General features: G+C 51.4%; 10 protein-coding genes across 10 annotated transcripts; 5 read left to right on the top strand and 5 right to left on the bottom strand.

The window, feature by feature from the left end:
- Window positions 1–1,646: 1,646 nt before the first annotated feature.
- CC77DRAFT_1059510 (hypothetical protein) lies at window positions 1,647–2,130 on the bottom strand (the record flags this gene model as incomplete). The annotated part of the gene is made up of 2 exons (XM_018528241.1): window positions 1,647–1,926; window positions 2,084–2,130. 2 exons carry the CDS (start codon window positions 2,128–2,130, stop codon window positions 1,647–1,649), a joined length of 327 nt encoding a protein of 108 aa, XP_018388045.1.
- Window positions 2,131–3,110: 980 nt separating this feature from the next.
- CC77DRAFT_1018631 (ATP-dependent RNA helicase fal1) lies at window positions 3,111–4,831 on the bottom strand. Its single transcript, XM_018524662.1, has 4 exons — window positions 4,469–4,831; window positions 3,566–4,420; window positions 3,303–3,517; window positions 3,111–3,247 (listed from the first exon to the last, which is right to left on the bottom strand). The coding sequence occupies exons 1-3, from the start codon at window positions 4,752–4,754 to the stop codon at window positions 3,459–3,461; spliced, it is 1,200 nt and encodes a 399-aa protein (XP_018388044.1). The 5' UTR covers window positions 4,755–4,831; the 3' UTR covers window positions 3,111–3,247; window positions 3,303–3,458.
- A 108-nt stretch (window positions 4,832–4,939) lies between these two features.
- CC77DRAFT_1018630 (hypothetical protein) lies at window positions 4,940–7,044 on the top strand. Its single transcript, XM_018524661.1, has 3 exons — window positions 4,940–4,959; window positions 5,015–5,116; window positions 5,168–7,044. The coding sequence occupies exons 2-3, from the start codon at window positions 5,027–5,029 to the stop codon at window positions 6,575–6,577; spliced, it is 1,500 nt and encodes a 499-aa protein (XP_018388043.1). The 5' UTR covers window positions 4,940–4,959; window positions 5,015–5,026; the 3' UTR covers window positions 6,578–7,044.
- Window positions 7,045–7,266: 222 nt separating this feature from the next.
- CC77DRAFT_958941 (methylenetetrahydrofolate reductase 2) lies at window positions 7,267–9,667 on the bottom strand. Its single transcript, XM_018535557.1, has 2 exons — window positions 9,390–9,667; window positions 7,267–9,290 (listed from the first exon to the last, which is right to left on the bottom strand). Exons 1-2 carry the CDS (start codon window positions 9,474–9,476, stop codon window positions 7,416–7,418), a joined length of 1,962 nt encoding a protein of 653 aa, XP_018388042.1. The 5' UTR covers window positions 9,477–9,667; the 3' UTR covers window positions 7,267–7,415.
- Window positions 9,668–10,222: 555 nt separating this feature from the next.
- On the top strand, window positions 10,223–11,269 carry CC77DRAFT_931154 (amidohydrolase 2; the record flags this gene model as incomplete). Its single annotated transcript, XM_018534199.1, has 1 exon — window positions 10,223–11,269. One exon carries the CDS (start codon window positions 10,223–10,225, stop codon window positions 11,267–11,269), a length of 1,047 nt encoding a protein of 348 aa, XP_018388041.1.
- A 28-nt stretch (window positions 11,270–11,297) lies between these two features.
- Window positions 11,298–13,382, bottom strand: CC77DRAFT_741863 (hypothetical protein). Its single transcript, XM_018533012.1, has 4 exons — window positions 12,937–13,382; window positions 11,954–12,887; window positions 11,411–11,905; window positions 11,298–11,358 (listed from the first exon to the last, which is right to left on the bottom strand). Exons 1-4 carry the CDS (start codon window positions 13,188–13,190, stop codon window positions 11,326–11,328), a joined length of 1,716 nt encoding a protein of 571 aa, XP_018388040.1. The 5' UTR covers window positions 13,191–13,382; the 3' UTR covers window positions 11,298–11,325.
- On the top strand, window positions 13,309–14,560 carry CC77DRAFT_1018627 (proteasome subunit alpha type-7). The gene is made up of 4 exons (XM_018524660.1): window positions 13,309–13,447; window positions 13,496–13,555; window positions 13,607–13,994; window positions 14,042–14,560. The coding sequence occupies exons 1-4, from the start codon at window positions 13,417–13,419 to the stop codon at window positions 14,382–14,384; spliced, it is 822 nt and encodes a 273-aa protein (XP_018388039.1). The 5' UTR covers window positions 13,309–13,416; the 3' UTR covers window positions 14,385–14,560.
- Window positions 14,561–14,632: 72 nt separating this feature from the next.
- Window positions 14,633–15,282, bottom strand: CC77DRAFT_1048627 (hypothetical protein; the record flags this gene model as incomplete). Its single annotated transcript, XM_018527545.1, has 5 exons — window positions 15,217–15,282; window positions 15,102–15,145; window positions 14,916–15,051; window positions 14,765–14,866; window positions 14,633–14,714 (listed from the first exon to the last, which is right to left on the bottom strand). The coding sequence occupies exons 1-5, from the start codon at window positions 15,219–15,221 to the stop codon at window positions 14,633–14,635; spliced, it is 369 nt and encodes a 122-aa protein (XP_018388038.1). The 5' UTR covers window positions 15,222–15,282.
- Window positions 15,283–15,862: 580 nt separating this feature from the next.
- Window positions 15,863–19,579, top strand: CC77DRAFT_931072 (DNase I-like protein; the record flags this gene model as incomplete). Its single annotated transcript, XM_018534196.1, has 4 exons — window positions 15,863–15,904; window positions 15,955–18,256; window positions 18,305–19,454; window positions 19,510–19,579. The coding sequence occupies 4 exons, from the start codon at window positions 15,863–15,865 to the stop codon at window positions 19,577–19,579; spliced, it is 3,564 nt and encodes a 1,187-aa protein (XP_018388037.1).
- Window positions 19,580–20,230: 651 nt separating this feature from the next.
- On the top strand, window positions 20,231–20,973 carry CC77DRAFT_931916 (hypothetical protein; the record flags this gene model as incomplete). Its single annotated transcript, XM_018534236.1, has 2 exons — window positions 20,231–20,450; window positions 20,501–20,973. The coding sequence occupies 2 exons, from the start codon at window positions 20,231–20,233 to the stop codon at window positions 20,971–20,973; spliced, it is 693 nt and encodes a 230-aa protein (XP_018388036.1).
- Between the last annotated feature and the right edge of the window lie 456 nt (window positions 20,974–21,429).

Raw genomic sequence — 21,429 nt, 5'->3', positions numbered from 1 at the left:
GCGAGGCGATACCGAGCAACTTCGATCGATATTCAAAGACATACTGAGAAGCATAGGTCATTGCCGTCGGAACTTCCGTATCTGAAGAGTCAACCATCACTTATCGATGATTTGGCGGGTTATGTGCTACCCAGTGCAGCAAGTGAAAAGTTGCCGAGTAGAGAATGGACAGCTTCGCCTACCCTGTCGGTGCCATCCATTTCCTTGACTTCGAGCCCAACAATCGGTCACGCATTACCCGTAGTTCCCGAAGCTACATCGACGGCAGATGCTGTAGCAAGTAGTCTGCCAAATCTTGCAATCGAAGCGGCTGAGGCGCAACTTCCATTCAGGCAGCTATTTCCAAGCAGTACAGGACCCATCCAATATTCACAGCATGAGCGCCGAGACACGAACACACTTCCAGCGTGTATAGACGTTTCTAGCTCGCGAAGAACCAGCTCGGACTCTGCCGAACATGTGACGACACCTTCATCTTACTATGCAACATCGCTACACACACTACGTTCACCCAGCTCTCTTGTCAATGTTACAATATTTACCGATGACGAGCCCGTCCGCCGACCGAGTAGTCAGCGACCGTCGCAACGCATGTCAAAAAGGATGTCGCAAACATCGAGCAGCAGATCAGTCAACACAGCACCGTCACCCACGATTACCACTGTTGCTGAAACCCCTACAATACCTATCCACTCGGAAGAGCCAACTCATCAGTATGCTACACCGTCTGCTGTTGCGCCCCTGCCATCGCCTCGGATCATTACGGAAGACGCCTCTCAACCCACACCAGTCGACCCAGCAGAGACACCAGAACAGCTACACGATGACGATGTTGTGCTCTCAGTCCTTCAGCAACGATTATGCAGCCACAAGCCCGTCAAAACAATGGCAGAGGACCTGGTGCGACAAGCCTCAGCTACTGAAGCAACCCACCAAGTAGTCGATACGGAGCAGCCAATACTCTCGCCTCCTGTGTGGCAGGAACAACCGGCTTCGACCTCGAAGCCAGACTTGCAAGTAGAGGTCATACCTCCCACATCACTTCCTTCAGTGGAAGTAGGGGCCTCTCCAGTACCCTCAAATGGAAGTCAAAATGGTGATGGAGAGAAGAAGCCCATGTCAGCGCAAGCTAAGCGACGAGCTGCGCACGCACGAAGGATGCAACTCGCTTTTGGTGACGGATCGACGGCTTGAGAGTATTTGCGGAAACAACGTATGTGTATCTAAATCCATAATGCTAATGAATCATTTCCCACACATACACCGAAAAACAGAGAGTGGTTCTTCTTAGCTTGTGCCATCTTCTGACATCAAGCGCAGGTGCAGAACATGCTGACAAAAGCCGAGATGAAAGGGCATATCATTCATCACGCATCACCAATCAGACAATAATAAGACTCGAGGATAGAGAATACCGTTCAGTTCGTGGAGGCCCCTCGATACGACCATCTAGTATTCTTGTGGGGACCGTACCGATTCTCTCAAGCCAGCTAGACACAATTACAAACAAGTAAATCCATAACAATAGTCCAACTAGCCATCTCTCCTGACTTCAACGTCCACCACCTGGGATCCGAAGTCTCCCATCATAGAGCAGATTGTATGAACGTATTCTGGATACGATGGACAGACACGAGATGGTCGGTCTATACTTCAATGACAGGGTAGATAGTTTGGGCTGAATGTATGAGTGTGGTGGCATCTGAAAATGCGGTGCTGGTCGTCTTCTTTCGGATGGCAGGAGGCGGCGGGGTTTGCGTATTGCCAATGGCTTTGACGTCGGTCTTCTCCTGGTTGGCGAAAGCGGCGCCGGCGAAGACGGCGAGGGCGACGGTGACGACAGAGATGAGCTGCATCTTGACAGGTGGATTGCTGCGAGGCTGGGGGGTTGATGAGGATGCAAGAATGTACGTTTCTTGGTAAGGTCTAAGAGGACGTTAGGTGTTTTTGCTATTGTGAATACAGATTGCGATATAAAGACACAAGAAAGAAAGTGCTAAGAGTAATGGAAATACGTACTCGAAGTGTCGATTAGAAGATTCTTGTCGAAGTGATTGTAGTGGATTTAGACTGAGACTTATACTCTCGACATGCTTCCCCCTCTACCATACTTGGGGCATACATGATCATGATATCACGGAAAACGTATGCAGTATCGGGATGGCTAGGAGCTAAGGATAGGTTGATAGGTTGAATGAAGATATTGAGGCAGGGTCCATACATCATGCAAAGCCCTACACCTAAACACCATGGTACTGCGAGATCAATGAGGGGAGGCCAAGCATAAGAGGAGCCGGAGCGCGATCATTATCTGCAGGTTACTCGCAGATTTCTGTTTCTGTCACTAAGTGATCCATCTCAATACTTTTGCACCGAAGCATTATTGAATCTACATCTTGTACCATCGGCCCATGCATCATACTGACTTCATGAGTGGGGTCTACATATGACCGCAGCCTTACACGTATCCTGCCGTTTCGTTCGCTGGTGGACCCACTGGCTTGTATGATGTGGTTCCCATCCGTTGCAACCAGCCGTGCTGTGGTGATCTGTAATCAGCGAGTTACTTACAAAGTTCAACAATTTATATGTTTTGTCTGCAACAAGAGGCTCCCTTTGAGCAACAAGGCGATCATAAATAATCCACCTGCATTATAAGCAGAAATTTGTAGCATATGATACATATACCAATGCTTCACTGTGGCCTGAGAAGAGGTCGTGGTTTCAATAGATAGAGTATCGCCCTACAAGTACATCATTGCCATTTCAAGAGGTCGCGTTGTCGAATCGGCCAAGCAACTCAATCCGCTGCCACAAAAGAAGCACATAGAGACTTGGTGTGCGAGCGACCCATAGACATGGGCGACAGTAATTTGCGCCTGGAATTGATGTGTGATCTATTGATGAAGTATTGACGATTTAGATTCCACCCTCTATCTGGCAGAGGGTTACGTTGTAATTACCATTGTGAGCGACAAGCGTAATATGTTCGACGTGCCTCGTGTTTCGTACACTATCGGTGCTACACATGATCATGGGAGACCAAATTCTGAAGTCAAAAATTCGCAATCGAGAATGAGTTTATCGTGCCATTGAATATACCATGGATTCAAATCATTATAGTATGATAGTGAAAGTTGAGACTAAGTGTAGTCATCGAGTTAGAGCACCGCTAAGAATCATCGGAAACCATCGATTTCGTGGATTGTAGGCATCTTGTGGGTATTTGTTACAATTTAATTCTGGCCAGAATCGCAAAGTTAGCCAGGGAAAGACAAGCCTCATGACGGAGGTGGGCTTACTGCTCGGCTAGAGAGCCCCTTCCTCCACTTCCAGTGCGCCGCTCGGAGCGGGTAATGCTCCCTGATTGAGCGTCTATACGACCTCATCGCCTTGAACGTTTATGTCTGACGTTTCATGTTCGTTTTGCGCAATGCGCTTCTATTTCGCTCGACAGTTTATGAGAGCAGGTCCGCAACGTTCATAGGCATCTCGTCAATCTGGGTAGAGTAGTACACTGCGGCAGTTAGCGACTGATTTGAGGAGGAGACGCGATGAAACTTACACTCAATGTCACGGAGGATACGAACATCATCCTGGGTGACGAAGTTGATGGCCACACCCTTGCGTCCGAATCGCCCGCTTCGACCGATCCTGTGGATGTAGTTCTCACGGTTCGAGGGAAGATCGTAGTTGATGACCAGCGACACTTGTTGCACGTCAATACCACGCGCCCACACATCGGTTGAGATGAGGACGCGAGAGTTGGCCTGGCGGAAGTCTGCCATGATGCTGTCTCGCTCCTTCTGGGGCATCTCTCCGTGCATGGAGGATACGGTAAAGTTGGCCTCGCGCATCTTGTCTGTGAGCCAGTCAACCTTGCGGCGGGTGTTGCAGAAGATGACTGCTTGTGTAATGGTGAGTGTGTCGTAGAGATCGCACAGCGTGTCAAACTTCCACTCTTCCTTCTCGATAGCGATAAAGTATTGCTTGAGGCCCTCCAGCGTCAATTCGTCACGCTTAACTAGAATGCGCACGGGGTCCGTCATGAATTTGGTTGTCATCTCGAGCACATCGTATGGAAGGGTAGCTGAAACAACTACGACCTGTGTCGCGGGCGGTAGGTAGCGGTACACGTCGTAGATTTGCTCACGGAAACCTCGGTTGAGAAGCTCATCGGCTTCGTCGAGAACGAGCATCTTGATGTTGCGTGTGCGAAGGTTGCGGCGGCGAATCATGTCAGCAACGCGTCCCGGGGTTCCAGAGACGACGTGCTGGCCGTAGTCAAGCTTGCGGATGTCCTCGCCGACATTTGTTCCTCCAACGCAAGGATGGCACTGTACGTTCATGTAGTCACCGAGACCCACGATAACCTGCTGAATCTGGGTCGCAAGTTCACGGGTGGGCGACAGCACGAGTGCTGTGTCTTGTTAGTATAGTCCTTCCTGCCACACGATATATGACGTACCCTGAGTCTCGCGTACAGCTGTGTCGATGACCTGAAGGATAGAGATGGAGAAAGTCGCAGTCTTTCCTGTTCCGGACTGCGCCTGCGCAATAGTGTCGCGACCTTTGCAGATTTGCACAATAGCACGTGACTGCACCGCTGAAGGCGATTCGTAACCGTAGGCGTAGATACCGCGTAGCAAGTTCTCCTTCAGGTGCATTGCCTCGAAGGTTGGCGCGACCGTGACCTCCTTGGAGGTGGAGAACTCCATCTTGTCGTCGGCATTTCGATCGATTCCGTCGGCCATTTTGTCTGTGGTTCGGGGGGTGTATCGGGTATACGGTGGGTTTCGACAATCGTTCGCGATGTGCAAGAAAGTTTGGGAGTAGTTGCGCCTGAGCTTTGCGGAGGGCCGGAGCCTCGGCGGGCTAGCTCCGTTTACTAGCGCGTTTTGCGATTTATGTCGCCGCGACAGCCTTCACCAGCAGCTCGACATCGTCACCGCCGCAAAGGTCTGCACATTCACTACCGAACCGCTGCTACACGAAAGACTCATAATTACTACAGGCGACCGCAAATATGCTTTTGGAAGACCAGCGCCAACTTCATGAGGACTTGGAGCGCCTCGAGGACGCCGCTGCAGAGCGACTTCTTGAAGACCCCCCACACGTAGGTACATCTATTGCGTCTGTTGCCAATCACATGCTTACATCAAATCAGATCCGCGATCGTCTCGCACGCGATCACGATATCGCGCGCTTCCTCGAGCAAATCGAAAGCCAGTCGAGTCGCCTTTTGAAGATCTACCAAGATGAGGACAACAAGAAGGAGGACGAGTTGCGCGGCCTTACCATGGGCGACCCGATGGAGTCTTTCATGAAAGAGATCGCATCGATTAAAGACTTCCACAACCGATACCCGAACGAGCCCGTCGAGAACCTGGAGAAGGCTTACAAGAAACGCTCACCCGAAGAACACGTACAATCAATCGCAGCCATCGACTCCATGTTTACCGGCGAAGAGGGATTTGGTCGCTTCTTTGACCTGACCACGCTGCACGAGCAGTACTTGAACCTTCCCGTTCAACAAAACGCGCGCCGCCTGACCTATCTACAGTACCTCGATCTGTTCGATGTCTTCACCCCTCCACAATGCAACATTCGACGAGAGCAGAAGAAGTCAGAGGGCTACTTTCATTACTTGAAAGCCCTGCAAGACTATCTTGAGAGCTTCATGCGGCGGACGAAGCCACTGGAGAACTTGGACAAGCTCTTCGCTAACTTTGATAAGGAGTTCGAGGAATTATGGGAGAAAGATGAGGTTCCGGGCTGGGAGAAGAAGACATCGGCATCTGCACCAGTCAATGGTGAAGCACAGGGCGAGGGTATCTGGTGCTCAGCTTGCAAGAAGGGATTCTCGAAAGAGACCGTCTACGAAGCGCATCTGTCAGGCAAAAAGCACAAGAAAGCAGTACAGGAGAGTCAGAATGGTGCGCAAGACGGCGAGAAGCAGACAAGCGGTGCCTCCACAGATCTGCAACGCTTCAAGGAGCGTGCGGTTGCCGAACGAGAGTTCCGGATACGAAAGCTCGCTGCAGCCATGCAGACGGAGCGTGGCGACACCAAGGTCAACGTCGAGCGGAAGCAGGGTATGACTGAGCGCGAGCGACAACAAGAGCTAGAGCAACTGTATTCCGAGAGACCTGAGAACGGTGGAAAAGAGGAGGACGATGAATCTGACAGCGAAGACAAGATATACAACCCGCTCAAGCTACCACTTGCCTGGGATGGCAAGCCCATCCCCTTCTGGCTTTACAAGCTCCACGGACTCGGTGTCGAGTTTCCTTGCGAGATTTGTGGAAACTTCGTATACATGGGTAGGCGTGCATTCGACAAGCACTTCAACGAGCCTCGTCACATCCACGGTCTCAAGTGTCTCGGGATCACCAACACTACCCTTTTCAGGGAAATCACGAGCATCAAGGAAGCCGAGGAGCTATGGCGAAAGATTCAAAAGGACCAAAAGAAGCAGAAGTTGCTTGCTGAGAACGTGGTCGAGATGGAGGACAACGAAGGCAATGTCATGCCGGAGAAGGTCTACCGGGATTTGGCTGCTGCAGGCATGCTGTGAGCGGTCATCTCGATTCGGATATATCACGTCTGGTCTGTCCTTTCTCAGTGAAGAAACGGCTTTCAGTTCGTACATCGACTAAACGAACGCATTGAACTCGGCATCTTCGAATACACAACCTTACAATATGGCGGATTTGCAGGGAATCAAGAGCCGGTCCTGTAAGTCAACGAGCGTTGCGTCGATTTCATCAGTGCTATTACACCTATTTGTTGTGCTTCATTCTTATATCACTGAATTTTGGCGCTTGCTTTCTAATCCAGAAGAGCTTACAAGCCAGTAAAACTTTGCATGGCTGGCGTTCTGGAGTTGCGTATACAGGTACGCACCCCCGTACGGGTGTGGGTGCACCTGGAAGTTGTGTAAAATAGGATACCTGAAGATACGAAAGTTGGAAAAAGATCACCTGGACAACATGATATCACTGTCTATGAACGATGGGTTGCTTATGTGCCCATGTTTAGCTATGCCGCAATACATGCCGTGCCTTTGAAGTGTATCCAATCTCTATGCGCGTCAGGGGCTCGAGCCGACGTGCAGTCGTGGCCTCAAGAATCCGTGAACCAAGACTTTGGAAGATTATAGGATAGAAGCCGCAACGCTGGGAGGGCTATGCCATTGTGATCTGATATCCTTCCAGATACAGGTTGAATCCGATAAGAGGAAGTGGCGAGCAAACCATGGAGAAGCACGTCAATATGGAAAAAACGACGAGCGGACCAGCTGCGGGTGATTAAAAGAACAATGTCTCGACTAGTAACCAGAAAACCTGAGCTTTGCAGTATTCTCACATCTACATATACACCCTCCGGCACATACGCCTGCCTGTACCCACAAGTTACTGTTCCAAAAATTCCCACAACCCCTCTCCTTGGACAAAATCGCCCCAAATAACGTTTACAAGCCAATAGTCGCGTCGCAAAGCTCCAAGCAACGTGCTGCTCGCACTCCTCGGAGGGTAAATCCTCTGCCACTCTTGGAAAATGCTGAAGGCCTCGTCAAGCCAACTCCTGAAGCTGACAGCCTCGATGATAGTAGGCGTGACAATCTCTTTACCTGCAAATGTACCCCAAGTGACAGGATTCACTCCATCTTCTTGACTAGCTTCAAACTCTCCGGCAGCATTGCCGGCGAAGTAGGTGACTTGTTCGTGGGCGTCGAGTTTGGGTTTGAGGGCAGCAAATTCAGAGGCGGGGATGAAGAACTCTACAAATGGTTTTTGGAAGACGTAGCCATTCTTAGGGCCCCAACCAAAGACGGGATCGGTAGATTTGACGCCATTGACAGCAGGTTGTGAGGCGACTGTCCACCACCCCTTTGCGTTGAGGGCGAGGAGCTGCTTGCTGATAGTCAAGGTTTCAGGCGAGAGGCTCTGTTCGCTCCAGGGTATGGCCTCAAGGTCTCCTTCGATGTGGCGGCGGAAGAGCTTCGAAATGTCATCCTTCTCCACTGGATGACCCCAAAGCTTGAGGGCTTGCGGCGTTGAGACGTGCAGCGTTGGACCGTATCCGTCGATCTCACCGAACGCAGGCGAACGCGCATCACCCCAACGACCGTTAGGGAAATCATCCCAGGTGGCTTCACGACCTAATGAACCTTCGCCTTCTGAGATTGCCAATGTATTCGCGCGGGTGTTGATCGGGCCGCGCGGCACACCAGCCTCTTCTTCTGTGGCTTCATACGAATGATTGCTTGACTTGGCAGCGGACGAGTGTGAGATGATTACCCTGTTCCGTGGGCCAGAATTAACAGCTGATGATCGCCTCCTGTGAGGCACAAAGCCGTTCGGTGGTGGCTCAAGGTTGATAGCTGGTGTTGTCTCTACAATGACATCGTCATTGTCGTCAATGGTCGATGGTATGAGGTGCGTGTCTTCCACGATGTGCGATACCGCCTTCTCCAGATTCAATGTGTAGAAGTGGAATCCTCTCCTACAAGTATCTGGTCGCGCCTTGATGTGTTCCACCATTTCGTCCATGATCTTGACACCCTCTTGCTTCACCAGTTCGTCATCGCTCTTCACCGCATCCAGTCGCGCCAACATATCCGAAGGTAGCTTTGCGTGCGATAGCGTGGTTGTTCGAAGCAAGATCTTATACGACTGTATCGGCATCAACCCCGGTATGATCGGTATCGTCTTGAACACTCCACTCTCGTGCTCCCTTAGCATCTTCTCAAACTTGTCGTAGGCTTCGACATCGTAGAAAAGTTGGGTCATAATGAAGTCTGCACCAGCCTTTGTCTTCTCAATCAAGGATGGCAGATCAAACTGCGGATCCTGATGCTGAGGGTGGCTCTGGTCCGAATGACCCTCCGGATACGCAGCGACACCGATGCAGAAGTAGTCCCCATACTCTTTTCGGATGTATTTGACGAGATCGATTGCCCATGTGAAGTCCTTATTCGAGTCCTGTTCTGGCGGTGTTCCTTCATCCCGATACTCTTCGCTGCGTGGCGCATCACCCCTCAGTGCCAGGATATTCCGAATGCCCAACACCTTCGCCTGCTCGAGCGCGTCGTCGATGAGCTGACGATTCATGTTCGTGCATGTGAGATGTAAACATGTTGTGAGGCCTAATTGGCGCTGGCATATCTCTGCGAGTTCGAGCGACTTGGTGGCTGTTGATCCGCCGGCACCCCAGGTGACGGTAACGAAGAGTGGTCGAAGAGCCTGTGACATGCGCTCTAATCGAGTTTGGAGGTTCGCAAAACCCTATAAGACTATCAGAAACTATTCTCGGGTGCATAGTTCCCTATATCCTTCCATGCTTCGTCCCTTCCACATCCGTCGCGTGCAAGCGGGGCAACTCACCATTGCCGTTTTCGGTGGGAAGAACTCCAGAGAGAAGTAGTTGGCGCCATCAGGCAGTGCGTTAATCTTATCCGTAATCCTCTCCATCTTGGATTCGCAATTGAGGGTAGAGAAAAAGGTGGCGTTGCGGAAGACGTTGTGTCATGGCTGCAAGTGGTGAATGACAAAAAAGTGAGGGCAGCTCATCTGGAAGCCGCGTGTGGGGCACGGATCTGCAGCCAGGATCCTTATCCTGTATCGGCGCGCTACATCCAGCATTTAGGTGAACCGGCGGCGAAACTATGCAATAAGCATTTCACTTTGTGGAGGAGGCTGTTTTCACTGAGATGAAAAATGCTTGCGAGCTAACATGACATCATGGCACACTTTATCTGGCTCATCGGACGGAGAGCGGTATACAAAGTACTGGCACGCGACCCCGCAATACTATCTCTCTTAGAGCACTCTATGGGCGATAGAATCATGATACATGACGAAAGTCTATTCTTCGCTCGTGGCACACAACGGGATTAATGGGATGCTAGACGATCTCTACCGAGGCGGGGTCCCGATGGTCAACATGACACTTCCAAGGTTAACGCTGCAGGTGAAGTGCATTGCAGTGCATAAGTAGTACTCGTATTCTTTGCTTCTGACAAAGCTATGATCTCAATAGGCCACGACTCTACTCACCGCATATCGTTGTTAACATGACATGAGGATTTCTGTACGACACCTAGAAAGGTAGCACTACGATGTTCATTATCATCTTCATCCTGACCTTCCTCTTAGCACACATAACCACATCCTCATCGCAACGAATCACGGCTATACAACAAATGACCACGACCAACATGACACACACACTACCCCAACGGATAGATGTCCATTCCCATTTTCTCCCACCCTTCTACCGCACTGCCCTGGCAGCAAACGGCCACACCCGTCCTGACGGCATGCCCGCAATTCCTGAGTGGTCGCCAGATCGTCACTTGGAAATGATGAAGATTGCCAATGTCTCCAAATCCATCCTGTCCATCTCCAGCCCCGGAACACACATCAAATCCAGTAACCCATCACTAGGCATAGACTTGACAAGACAATGCAATGCTTACGCCTCATCTCTCAAGCAAAAACATCCCGATAGTTTCGGCGTGTGGGCTGCACTCCCGTTACCGAATGTCGAAGCCAGTTTAGCTGAGATCGATAAATGTATGGAAGAAGGTGTGGAGGGATTTGGGTTACTGACGAATTACCATGGGTACTATATTGGGGACGATGCATTGGACACTGTGTTCGACAAGCTGAATGATATCGGTGCGACTGTGTTTATCCATCCTACGAAGCCTTGCATGAAACACGGGGGTAGTGCGAATACGTCTCAAACCACAGATGCACTACCATTCGGCGAACAATACCCTGTCCCAATCTTCGAGTTTTTCTTTGATACTGCAAGGGCGGTAATCAATCTTTTCAGCACGGGGACCGTGGATCGGTGTCCGAATATCAAGTTCATCATTCCGCACTCCGGAGGAGGGTTACCGCCGCTCATGACTCGATTCATCCAATTCTCAAGTGTGGTACCGGGAGGACGAAAGTTGAATGCCTCAACGGTGCGGAGGCAGCTTGACGAGCAGTTCTATTTCGACCTTGCGGGTTTTGTTTTTGACGGAGAAAGTGGAGGGAAGGGGCAGCTGAAGGCATTTATCGAGGGTTTTGAGATCTCGTATCAGAAGTTGTTGTATGGAAGTGATTTTCCTTTTACGCAGACGCAGTTCGTGAAGGCGTTTGCAGAAAGAATGAAGGATGGTTTGGAGAATTTGTTTGGTGAGAAGGAGAGGGAGGCGATTTATCAGGGCAATGCCGTCAAGTTACTGGGCAAAGAGAGGAGTAAGATATAAGATGGTGGATATGAATATGGATATGAATGGTCTGCAAGGTATGTAGCAGCGTCTATCTATATGTACTTGTAGGGGTTCATGATTCCGTTCTACCTGTGTTAGCCTGGATCGGAGACGGGACGAGCGGGTTGGGCCACTTACGGGATCATAGAGATCCTTGATCTGCTTCATCAGCTTGATCATGGTTTCACTCTTACTGTATCCAATGTATGGCTTCTTCGTTACTCCCAAGCCGTGCTCGGCACTGATGCTGCCGTTTCGCTTTTGTACCCACTCGTATACGAAGGGTTCAAGCTGCTTCTCTACAGACTTGTCGAACTTCCTGACTGGGATGTTGAGGTGCAGGTTCGCGTCACCCATGTGGCCGTATCCGACAACATCAACTACAGGGTGTGAGGCGTCATTTCCAAGCAGGCCAGCCTCTGTCAAGCGGTCGCGTGTCTCGTTGACAAGATCGTAGAGCTCACCGATAGGTATCGACAAGTCATACTTGTAGACACCTCCATCGTGACCGAGACACTCGGTAATGCCTTCACGCCATGACCAGAGCTCTTGAATTTGAGTTTGGTCTTGGGCAAGAACACCATCTGATACAACCTCTGTTTCCATAACGTGTTCAAGGAAGGCTTGCAATTTCTGCACACGTTAGTCGTCGGTTTTTTTGTACAGCAACAGGTGACTTACCTCGTTATCGTGGTCTGCGTTAGAGCCGCTGGTCTCGATCAGACAGTAAAAGGGATACTCGCCTTCCAGCGGCATCTTCTTACCCTTTACCCTGTTGACCAGCTTTTGTGTGCGACCATCCATCAATTCGAAGGCTGACAGAATCTCAGACAAATGTCCCTTGGCCTCAATGTAGGCTTTCTGGACCTTCTCGTAGCTTTCTAGACCAAAGTATGCAACATTGACAGCGGGCGATCTTCTCGGGCAGATGATGGAAACCTTGGTGATGATACCAATGGTGCCTTCTCCACCGATGAACAGCTGCTTCAGATCGTAGCCAGTGTTGTTCTTCCGGAGTGTGGAGAGATCATCTACAACGGTACCGTCTGGCAGGACCGCCTCGATTCCTAGGACATTTCCGTGGAAGCTACCATATCGCAGGAGACGGAGTCCACCAGCGTTTGTCGCGACATTGCCACCAATGTAGCAAGAACCCTTTGCCCCAAGATCTAATGGGAAGATGTGGTTCTTCTCGGCGAGAAAGTTGTCGGCATTCTCTAGGATCACACCGGCATCAGCGACTAGGATACCAGATACTTCGTCGAAAGACCTGATTTCGTTCATCCTCTGCATGTTGATCACAATCTCGTCGAATACGGGCACAGAGCCACCGACAAGTCCAGTGTTACCACCCTGAGGTACTATAGCGAGCATGTTGTCATTGCAGTATTTGAGGATCTTGCTGACTTCCTCGGTAGATTTAGGCTTCAAGACTACTTTGGTATGGCCGCGGAACTTGCGCATCCAGTCACTGTTGAACGCCTCAATATCTTCCGATGCATCTTTCGTCACACCATCTATGACTGCCGAGTCGGAACCTAAGAGATCCTGGAAATATTTTACATGCTCCTCGCTGACCTTGGCAAATTTGGAGTCTCTTTGGAGATGCGGGTATCTGCTTGGCATCAGCAAAATGTGAAAACTGCTCAGACCTCAACACATACGACTCTGAAGTGAATTTGATGGATTGTGCCGACGCGGTTGGGCCCTTGACTCCGCCATGCTCGTCTGGCTGATGAGGCTCCGAACTCGCTGATGTACTACCCGTCCATCGGACTTGACTTGTCGGTCGCAAATATTGATAGCGCGATGCAACGCGAGAAGAGAAGGCAGTTCGCCGCAGGGACGAGACTAGGCGCGCTGAAGATGCCATTATGGTTGACTGAGGGAGCAATGCGACAGCGGCGGAAATAATCATTCGCCATCGTGAATATCTACCATGATGACATAAGTCGACAGGGAGCGCACAGGCCAGATGGCTTGGCGTAGTTTAGGCGGGAGCAGCGACGCGGACAGCTCTGGAGCTCCGAGACCAGCTTGACGACTGTCGTACTCTATTGCCCCACCACTTCTTGTTACATTTCGTTGCCGTATACCAGGGAAATAATAGAGAACTCAAGAACCACTTCACAAAATCTCTCACAATGGCATCCGGCTACGATCGAGCTCTCTCCGGTACAAACAACCAACCCATGAGGATGCGGGCCTAGCTAATTATGCCAGTCTTCAGTCCTGACGGTCACGTCTTCCAGGTCGAATATGCGCTCGAGGCCGTAAAGCGAGGTGCGTAGTCTGTGAAAGGGATGGTAAACATGAGATGCTTATTCGCCTCAGGAACATGCGCCGTTGGTGTCAAGGGCTCGGACATAGTAGTACTCGGCTGCGAGAAGCGATCAGCAATGAAGCTGCAAGACACCCGTATCACACCCTCCAAGATCTGCCTCGTCGACACCCACGTTGCCCTTGCCTTCGCTGGACTGAACGCCGACGCCCGTATCCTTGTCGACAAGGCCCGCCTGGAAGCACAATCACATCGCTTGACAGTTGAAGACCCCGTATCGATAGAGTACATCACCAAGTATGTTGCCGGTGTGCAGCAGAGATACACGCAGAGTGGTGGTGTCCGACCGTTCGGCATCAGCACGCTGATAGTCGGCTTCGACCCTAACGACAAGACCCCGCGCCTGTACCAGACTGAGCCCTCTGGTATCTACTCAGCATGGTAAGTTGCGTTGACGGAAACAAACTGTATGTGCTAATACAATGAAGGAAAGCAAATGCCATCGGCCGATCGAGCAAGACAGTCCGCGAGTTCCTGGAGCGCAACCACAAGGAAGGCATGGACCGGGAAGAGACGATTAAACTGACAGTCAAGTCACTACTAGAGGTAGTGCAGACTGGTGCTAAGAACATTGAGATCGCGATCATGGCGCCTGGAAAGCCCATCGAAATGCTGCCTGTCGAGGATATCGAGAAGTACGTGGAAAACATCAACACAGAGAAGCAGGAAGAGGCGGCGAACAGGAGGCCTGGACGGCAGCCCGGTACAGGCCAGGCCGCTATCCTAACCCGTCAGACCCCAGCTGAGGGCTCAGGAGCTGGTGGCGCGTAAGGGCGTGGTTAACGAGTGATGGCGAAAAGGCATGAACAGCAGTGGCGTCTGGTGATAGACTTTATGAACCTGTATAATGCAGATACGACCAGCTAGTGCTCATAAATGGCAATCTAGCGCACCACGATGCTCCTTCCCACGTCCAACCCCCCGCTCGTCGCGTGATGTTCATTGGTGTGGTACCCCTGCCCTGTTGCTCTGTAGCTTGTGTTACGCATAGTATCGTGGATCCCTATGCATGCAGTCCTTCAACCCAGCTTGTTCGGCGCCTCCTTGACATCGAATATCGTGCGCATTTCCTCGCCCCGTACACGGTCGTCTTTGAGCATTCTGAAGAGTGGTTAGACGTGCGTCATGCACTAAACTCAAAGGCGACATACCGGGAGTCTATGCGGGCGTCCTCGCCTTCGACTTGCAATGATGCCTTGGGTGTCTTTGCCTCTAAAACGAAGTGGTTGTCGCAGTGCGGGCAGTACTCGTCGCTACTCTTGATCAGCCAGGCGCCAGCTCAAATATATTTCTACTACTCACGCGTCCTCGAATTCGCGCGCATCTTTGCGGAAGGCTTTCTTGCACTTTTTGCAGATGAAGACCATGTCAAATGTCTGCATCAGCGGGTGGTCGCTCTGCTCCTGGTGACATTCTGCGCAGTCGAACCATTTCTTGCCTAGCAGTTCTCAGTATTCATCGCGCACATGTCAGGCGCGGGCGACATACAGCATGGCGAGCGGATGGCGACTTGGGCATTGAGGACGTGTTTGCTGCATGGACATCAGCCAGCCGCGGAGGTGATTGCGGGGAGTCTCGCGGGCAAGAAAGAAGGTGTGCTTACCACATGGCGGGCGACGGTCAAGTGACTATGCGACTACTATGGAACGTACAACAGACTGACGGCTGCAGGTTTCCCAGGTGCTAGTTTGGCGTTTTGTATGCTCGTCTATAATTCGCCGGTGCCTGATCGCCTTGCCGTCGGTGGTGTGCAGGGTTCCGTGCTGGTTAGCTGTGGGGAATGGCAGTAACAAGACACGACAACACCGCTTCAAGCCGCCCGCGCCCAACGCAGAGAAGCAACATCCATCGCCCGTCAGCCGGAGAGGTCGCCTGAGCGGATCGGACAGCACTTCACAGCCGTCGCCAGAGCGTGTGCATTCCGACTGCTGCTGAAACACTTGCACCCCCGCGCTGTCGCCGGTATTCCCTGTCGCCGAACATTCTTAGCAGGACAGTATACGCGTCTCCACTAGGGAGCCCTACAGGCACTCTCGGGCCTCTACCACGACGCACCGCCACCGTATCCACTACCACTCCCTCTATTTCTGGATCGTGTCCCTAGTAGCGCTGGCTGCATGACCGCTCACGAGCGACAGCCTCCCCTTCCATCATCACAAGAAGCGCCAAATGGGAAGAAGACCTTACTGGTCGATGCGCAGCTATAGGATACCCTCCGGTGCCGGCTGACGACAAAACAAACACACATCATGGAGAACCAGCAAGAGGAGACGCAGGATGGCTCCTCGATTGTGAGTGCGCCTTGTCTGCACGACGAAACAGTTGCTGACTCCCAGTACAGAAGCCAGTGTCTTCCCTCCGCGCCCAATTCGAGAACCTCCTCAGCACAAACAAATCACCCGCGCCTGCCACCCCGAGACAGCGCTCTCCTGGCGCCGGCGACCGCCTTCCCATGCCAGAGGACAACAGGAGAACAGACGGGCGCATATCCCTAGACATGCCGAGGGATAGAGACTATACCGAGAGACCCTCGCCCAGTGTGGCCGACTACAGTGGGAGTGGGACAGTGACACCGCGCTCGAACACCCTCGGACGGTCGCTATGGGGCAATCCAAAACCAAGACCGACATCGATGATGGCTTTCTCTCCGCCCAGGTCGCCTACAAGGTCGCCCACAAGGTCGCCTCCAAAAGTCACTGTCCAATCACCAAGATCACCACCCAAGTCTTCCGCATCCCCCATACACTCGCCGCAGCCTTCGAAACCCATCTCGCACGTAGCACTGGATTCGCCCTCGTCAGCGTCTGGGGGGAAAAGATTCTTCAAAATGCCCAGTCGCAATGGTACTCCTGGTGTGGATGCGAAACCTGTCTTCCCATCTCATACGGGCAATGGCCCCTCCAACGATCCACGAAAGGGTGACCGACCAGTATCCTCTGCGCCGCCTGCGCCACCACCCGTAAATCGAGCCGGAAAGCCCAAGATCCCACCAAAACCGATTTCTGTTGACGGTGCAGCTCGCACAAACCTAGCACCCGAAGCAACATCTGATGCTGTAGATGTGTCTCCATTCAGTACGCCACCCAGCAGTAGTGGAGATAGCGTCAAGGGAGAGCCTTCTCCACCAGTTATTCCAGGGTTCTCTAAACCAAAGTTCACTCCTAGTAACAATGGATACTTTCCAGCTCATCCACCATCTACAGACTCTCGCATACCTGGGAAGCAACCCTTCAAGAAAACTATGCCTCCACCATCACCGAATGACCTCCCAGAAGACCGCCCATCGTTACCCATGCGACGAGAGAAAGACAACTTCGACTTGCGGAAGAGCGTGCAACTGCAGAGAGCAGCACCCCCTGACTTGCCAGTGCGACGGTCTTTTGACCAGACCCGGCCTGGTCAGTTAGTACAGGAGACAAACAACAAATTCATGCCCCCTCCCCGGCGGAACAACACAACTGGCGCCATATCCGCTAGTCCCGGAAAAGCGTTAGAACCCCCGAAGCCACCGCCTCCACGAAACTCTGGGGAAATGCGACGGCCTTCCCAGCCAACCGTGCAAGCATCGCAGCTATCACAGCCGTACACTTATGACTCGGACGAGGAGGACACAGGCGCAGAAAAACAACCGGCGACTGCTCTAACAGACTACCCAGACTCGTCACAAGCGAATCGAAGGCCACCAGTGTTTCCGGATGGCGTAGCTGGCATTCCGACAGGCTACGAGACCAAACTGTTCGCGATTTGTGGTGATTACATATGTACGACCGGATATGTGACCAATGTTTGGAACGTTTTGAATGGGCGACTGCTTATGAGTCTCGCCCATGGTGACACAGTCAAAGCCACAGCGATTGCATTTCGGCCAGCCAAGGACGTTGAGGACGAAGGCAAGCGGTTATGGCTAGGGACGAATACCGGCGAAATGCATGAAATTGACATACCCACACAAAGTGTAGTGTACACTAAGAGTAACGCGCACGCGAGGAGTGTGGTCACCAAAATCTTCCGCTATGCCTCAGAAATGTGGTCTCTCGACGAGGATGGCGTTTTGCACATTTGGCCAGCAGACGAGTCAGGATGTCCTTCTTTGCAGCAGGCGCCGCTCACTTACCGCATCCCTCGTGGAAGCACCTTTTCCATAATCTCAGGCTCCCAGTTGTGGGTAGCTTCGACGAAAGACATACGAGTTTACGCTCGTACATCAGACAACAACTACTTCCAGCAGTTGACACAGGGACCTTTGTCTCAGCTTAATGTCGGAGACGTCACTTCTGGTGCTATCATCAGCAGTCAGCCGGATAAGATGTACTTTGGACACGCTGATGGGAAAGTCACAATCTACTCCAAGAAGAGCTTTGAATGTCTTGGAATTGTGAATGTCAGTGTGTATAAAATCAGCTCCCTGGTTGGTGTTGGTGACTTCCTTTGGGCTGGCTACAGTACTGGAATGATATACGTGTACGAGACCAAGTCGACCCCCTGGAAGGTGTTGAAAGATTGGAAGGCACACGACAAACCAATCGCGGGCATTTTGGCCGATCGTACCAGTATCTGGAAGCTCGATAGATTCCAGGTCGCGTCTTTGGGAACGGACAGCATGTTGCGTGTCTGGGACGGGATGATGAAGGAGGATTGGCTCGGTAAGTGAGATTGATTTATCCTCGTCGTACCATACTAATGCTGTACAGAAAACTTGATGCAACAACGCGATTCTGAATACTGTGAGTTCAGAGAGCTCTCAGCACGAGTTATGACATGGAACGCCGGCGCAACCAAACCCGCAAACATACGGAACACAGAGCAGGATCGCAATTTCTTCCGGGAGATAATCGAGCCTGGCAATTCTCCCGACATTCTCGTCTTTGGCTTCCAGGAGTTGGTAGATCTGGAAGACAAGAAGATTACTGCCAAGAGTATCTTCAAGAGAAAGAAACACAAGGAGACATCAGAACACGAACACATGTCTCATCAATATCGGGCGTGGCGAGACCACCTTGTCCGTGTTCTGGACGAACACAGTCCAAACGAGAATTATGTTCTCTTGCATACCGCCAACCTTGTCGGTCTCTTCACCTGTGTGTTCATAAAGGCTTCTGAACGGACAAATATCCGCGACGTATGTGCAGCTGAGATCAAGCTTGGCTTCAGCGGTCGAGTTGGTAACAAGGGTGCGCTCGTGGTGCGCTTCTTCATTGACGATTCGTCGCTCTGCTTTATCAACTGCCATCTCGCAGCTGGTCAGACACAGACCGTGCATCGCAACAACGATGCCGCCGCAATTATGGAGAACGCGCCATTACCGAAGAACCGCTCCCCAACTTCGTGCGCAAACTACTTTGTTGGAGGTGGTGATGGATCTATGATTTTGGACCACGAGATTTGTATCTTGAACGGTGACCTCAACTATCGCATTGACGCGATGCCTCGCAATACTGTTGTCGCCGCTGTGCAGCAAGGGAATCTGGCGAAGCTTCTTGAGCGCGATCAACTGCTTTTGTCTCGCAAACGCAATCCCGGGTTCCGCTTGCGTGCATTCACAGAAGCGCCCATCAACTTTGCTCCCACTTACAAGTATGATGTAGGGACAGACAATTACGATACCTCCGAAAAGCAGCGTTCACCAGCATGGTGCGATCGGTTGCTGTACCGCGGCTTGGGTAGAATCAAGCAGTTAGATTACCGGCGACATGACTCTATCAAGGTCTCAGATCACCGTCCTGTCAGTGGAACATTCAAGCTCCGTGTCAAGACGATCAACTCGAAGAGACAAGATGCCACCAGAGATAAAGCCGAGGTTGAGTTCGAGGCAGTGCGGCGGCGGATAGCTGGAGACATCAAGTAAGTCAAACGAAATAATTGATCCTAAAGCTTGTCGTATTGACAAAATTCGCAGACTCGACTACCTGATCAATGTCTTCGGCCTATCCAGCAAAGAAGCTCAGAAGCTACTGAAAGGAGCTTGAGCCATTCCAGGGCTTGTCCCAAAACATTGTGAAACCTTAGACGCGGAACCAACCCGTCGTTAGCGCAAACTTCAGCCTCATCAGCTTTCGAGGATGTGGATGCGGAAGACATGATGTATCGCAAAATACGATAGTTCGAGCAGACGCACGATTACCGACGATGTCAGGGTCATGGGCTACGGCTCATAGCAGATAGCGGCGCAGAATCGATCGAGATGAAATGCGGAGAGTGGGACACTAGAGAAGAATTGACGAATGGGATTGTGTAGAAAAAGCATAGCATTGGCAGGCGAATCTGGGTTCCATGTCTGAGCGTTTTCGCTGACGGAAAGGCGCATTCTCTTTGGCGATCGGTGCCCGCAATGGGGATAAGGAATCTAGAGCACGCGTTGTCGCGTAGCAGAATTGTGGTCATGGTGACGTCAGATCAACGCGCCTCCCCAAATAAAGCATCGATGATGACGGCAAGCAAACAGCAAAACCGCCCACGCACCCTCACCATTTCTTCTTCAATCCCTACTTATGTCCGCAACTTCAATTGCAATTCGTCGCTTACCACTATTGACGACCTCAAGAGCTGTACCTCGTGCACGACTTGTAGCTTCTCACCTCACGCGACAGCACCCCACATTCTCCACAACTTCTTTCAGAATGGACAAAGAGCAAGTTAAGGACCAGAGCCGTGGCCAGGAGACGACTGGAAAGTCGGAGTGGAAACAACGCCCACCCTACCGCGTCCACGAGAAGAACGAGGACTTTGACGTCAAGTACGAAGCCAACTGCCATTGCGGAAAGGTTCAGTACCAGCTCAGCCGGAGAGAGCCTCTAGACAGCAAGCTGTGCCATTGTACAACCTGTCAGACCCAGCATGGTATGTTTCTTCGTCCAATTTCTCTTAGAGTTACAACTAACACCCGTCAGCTGCACCCTTCCAATGGGCAGCCATCTTTCACAAAGATGACATCAACTTCACCAACGGCCACCACGATCTAGAATGGTATGACCCAACCGACAAGTCCATCGAGCACAAGCTCCCCTGCAAAGTTCGTTGCTCCTACTGCCATTCACCCATCATGGACGAGGGCCGCAACATGATCCTTCTTTTCCCCTCCCTCGTGCACCTCAAGACCGACGAAGACAAGGCATACTTCAAGCCCCGCTGCCACATGTTCTACGGCCAACGTGTCATGGATATCCCAGACGGTCTTCCTAAATGGAGCGGTCTGAGTGGCGATTCTGATCTCATTGAGGACAGCCCACCGGATATGGTTCGCGAGCATGAGCGTAAACGCGAGGAGGAGAGGAATAAGAAGTTGGAAGAGGGTGAGCCGGATGAGGTCACCAAGGAGGGTACTCAAGGCAGGAAGGAAGGCAAGGGCTCCAACTCCGGTTAGGCAGTGAATTGGTCCCCAGATGGAATAGCTACATTGAGGCATGCTTGCCTAGCATTATTTTGTCGATTCCATTGGTTTCTAGGCACAATGTATGCTCATGACGAATAATGCATGATGACATGAAATCGTCGGGTGGGTGGGAGGTGGCCGTGACAAGAGTCACGAGCCCATGAAAAGATACAGATAGGATATCGAAATCTAGAGATCCGCCTGAAAACCAATACCAGCTGTCAATATTGAGTACTACGCTTACCTCCATATGTACATATACACGTACGTCAATGACTTGCAGCTCACCATACCCGCAGGCGAAATGAATGGCTAACTATACACTTCGTTATCGTGTTTTTCGCCATGAGAACGGTACAAGGTATCATCCGAGTTAGTTGATTGTTGAGAACACATGAGAAAGTCCTACTTTGCAAGATTTTATATCTAAATCATGGTATTATAGCC

This window comes from Alternaria alternata (genome assembly GCF_001642055.1).
Source record: "Alternaria alternata strain SRC1lrK2f unplaced genomic scaffold CC77scaffold_6, whole genome shotgun sequence".
Lineage (NCBI taxonomy): Eukaryota > Fungi > Ascomycota > Dothideomycetes > Pleosporales > Pleosporaceae > Alternaria > Alternaria alternata.
The sequence above is the reverse complement of the archived record's forward strand: the minus strand, read 5'-3'. Positions and strand labels throughout refer to the sequence as shown.

Coding starts and splice junctions, on each gene's coding strand:
- CC77DRAFT_1018631 (XM_018524662.1), bottom strand. CDS start 4,754: ATGGCCGACGGAATCGATCGAAATGCCGACGACAAGATGGAGTTCTCC. Junction 4,421..4,468: donor AGCTGTACGCGAGACTCAGG/GTACGTCATATA, acceptor AACAAGACACAG/CACTCGTGCTGTCGCCCACC. Junction 3,518..3,565: donor TATCCTCCGTGACATTGAGT/GTAAGTTTCATC, acceptor TAACTGCCGCAG/TGTACTACTCTACCCAGATT.
- CC77DRAFT_1018627 (XM_018524660.1), top strand. CDS start 13,417: ATGGCATCCGGCTACGATCGAGCTCTCTCCG. Junction 13,448..13,495: donor CTACGATCGAGCTCTCTCCG/GTACAAACAACC, acceptor TAATTATGCCAG/TCTTCAGTCCTGACGGTCAC. Junction 13,995..14,041: donor TCTGGTATCTACTCAGCATG/GTAAGTTGCGTT, acceptor AATACAATGAAG/GAAAGCAAATGCCATCGGCC.
- CC77DRAFT_741863 (XM_018533012.1), bottom strand. CDS start 13,190: ATGATTATTTCCGCCGCTGTCGCATTGCTCCCTCAGTCAACCATAATG. Junction 11,906..11,953: donor ACGCAGACCACGATAACGAG/GTAAGTCACCTG, acceptor TAACGTGTGCAG/AAATTGCAAGCCTTCCTTGA. Junction 11,359..11,410: donor TCAAGGATCTCTATGATCCC/GTAAGTGGCCCA, acceptor TAACACAGGTAG/AACGGAATCATGAACCCCTA.
- CC77DRAFT_958941 (XM_018535557.1), bottom strand. CDS start 9,476: ATGGAGAGGATTACGGATAAGATTAACGCACTGCCTGATGGCGCCAAC. Junction 9,291..9,389: donor TCCCACCGAAAACGGCAATG/GTGAGTTGCCCC, acceptor ATAGTCTTATAG/GGTTTTGCGAACCTCCAAAC.
- CC77DRAFT_1018630 (XM_018524661.1), top strand. CDS start 5,027: ATGCTTTTGGAAGACCAGCGCCAACTTCATGAGGACTTGGAGCGCCTC. Junction 5,117..5,167: donor TTCTTGAAGACCCCCCACAC/GTAGGTACATCT, acceptor ACATCAAATCAG/ATCCGCGATCGTCTCGCACG.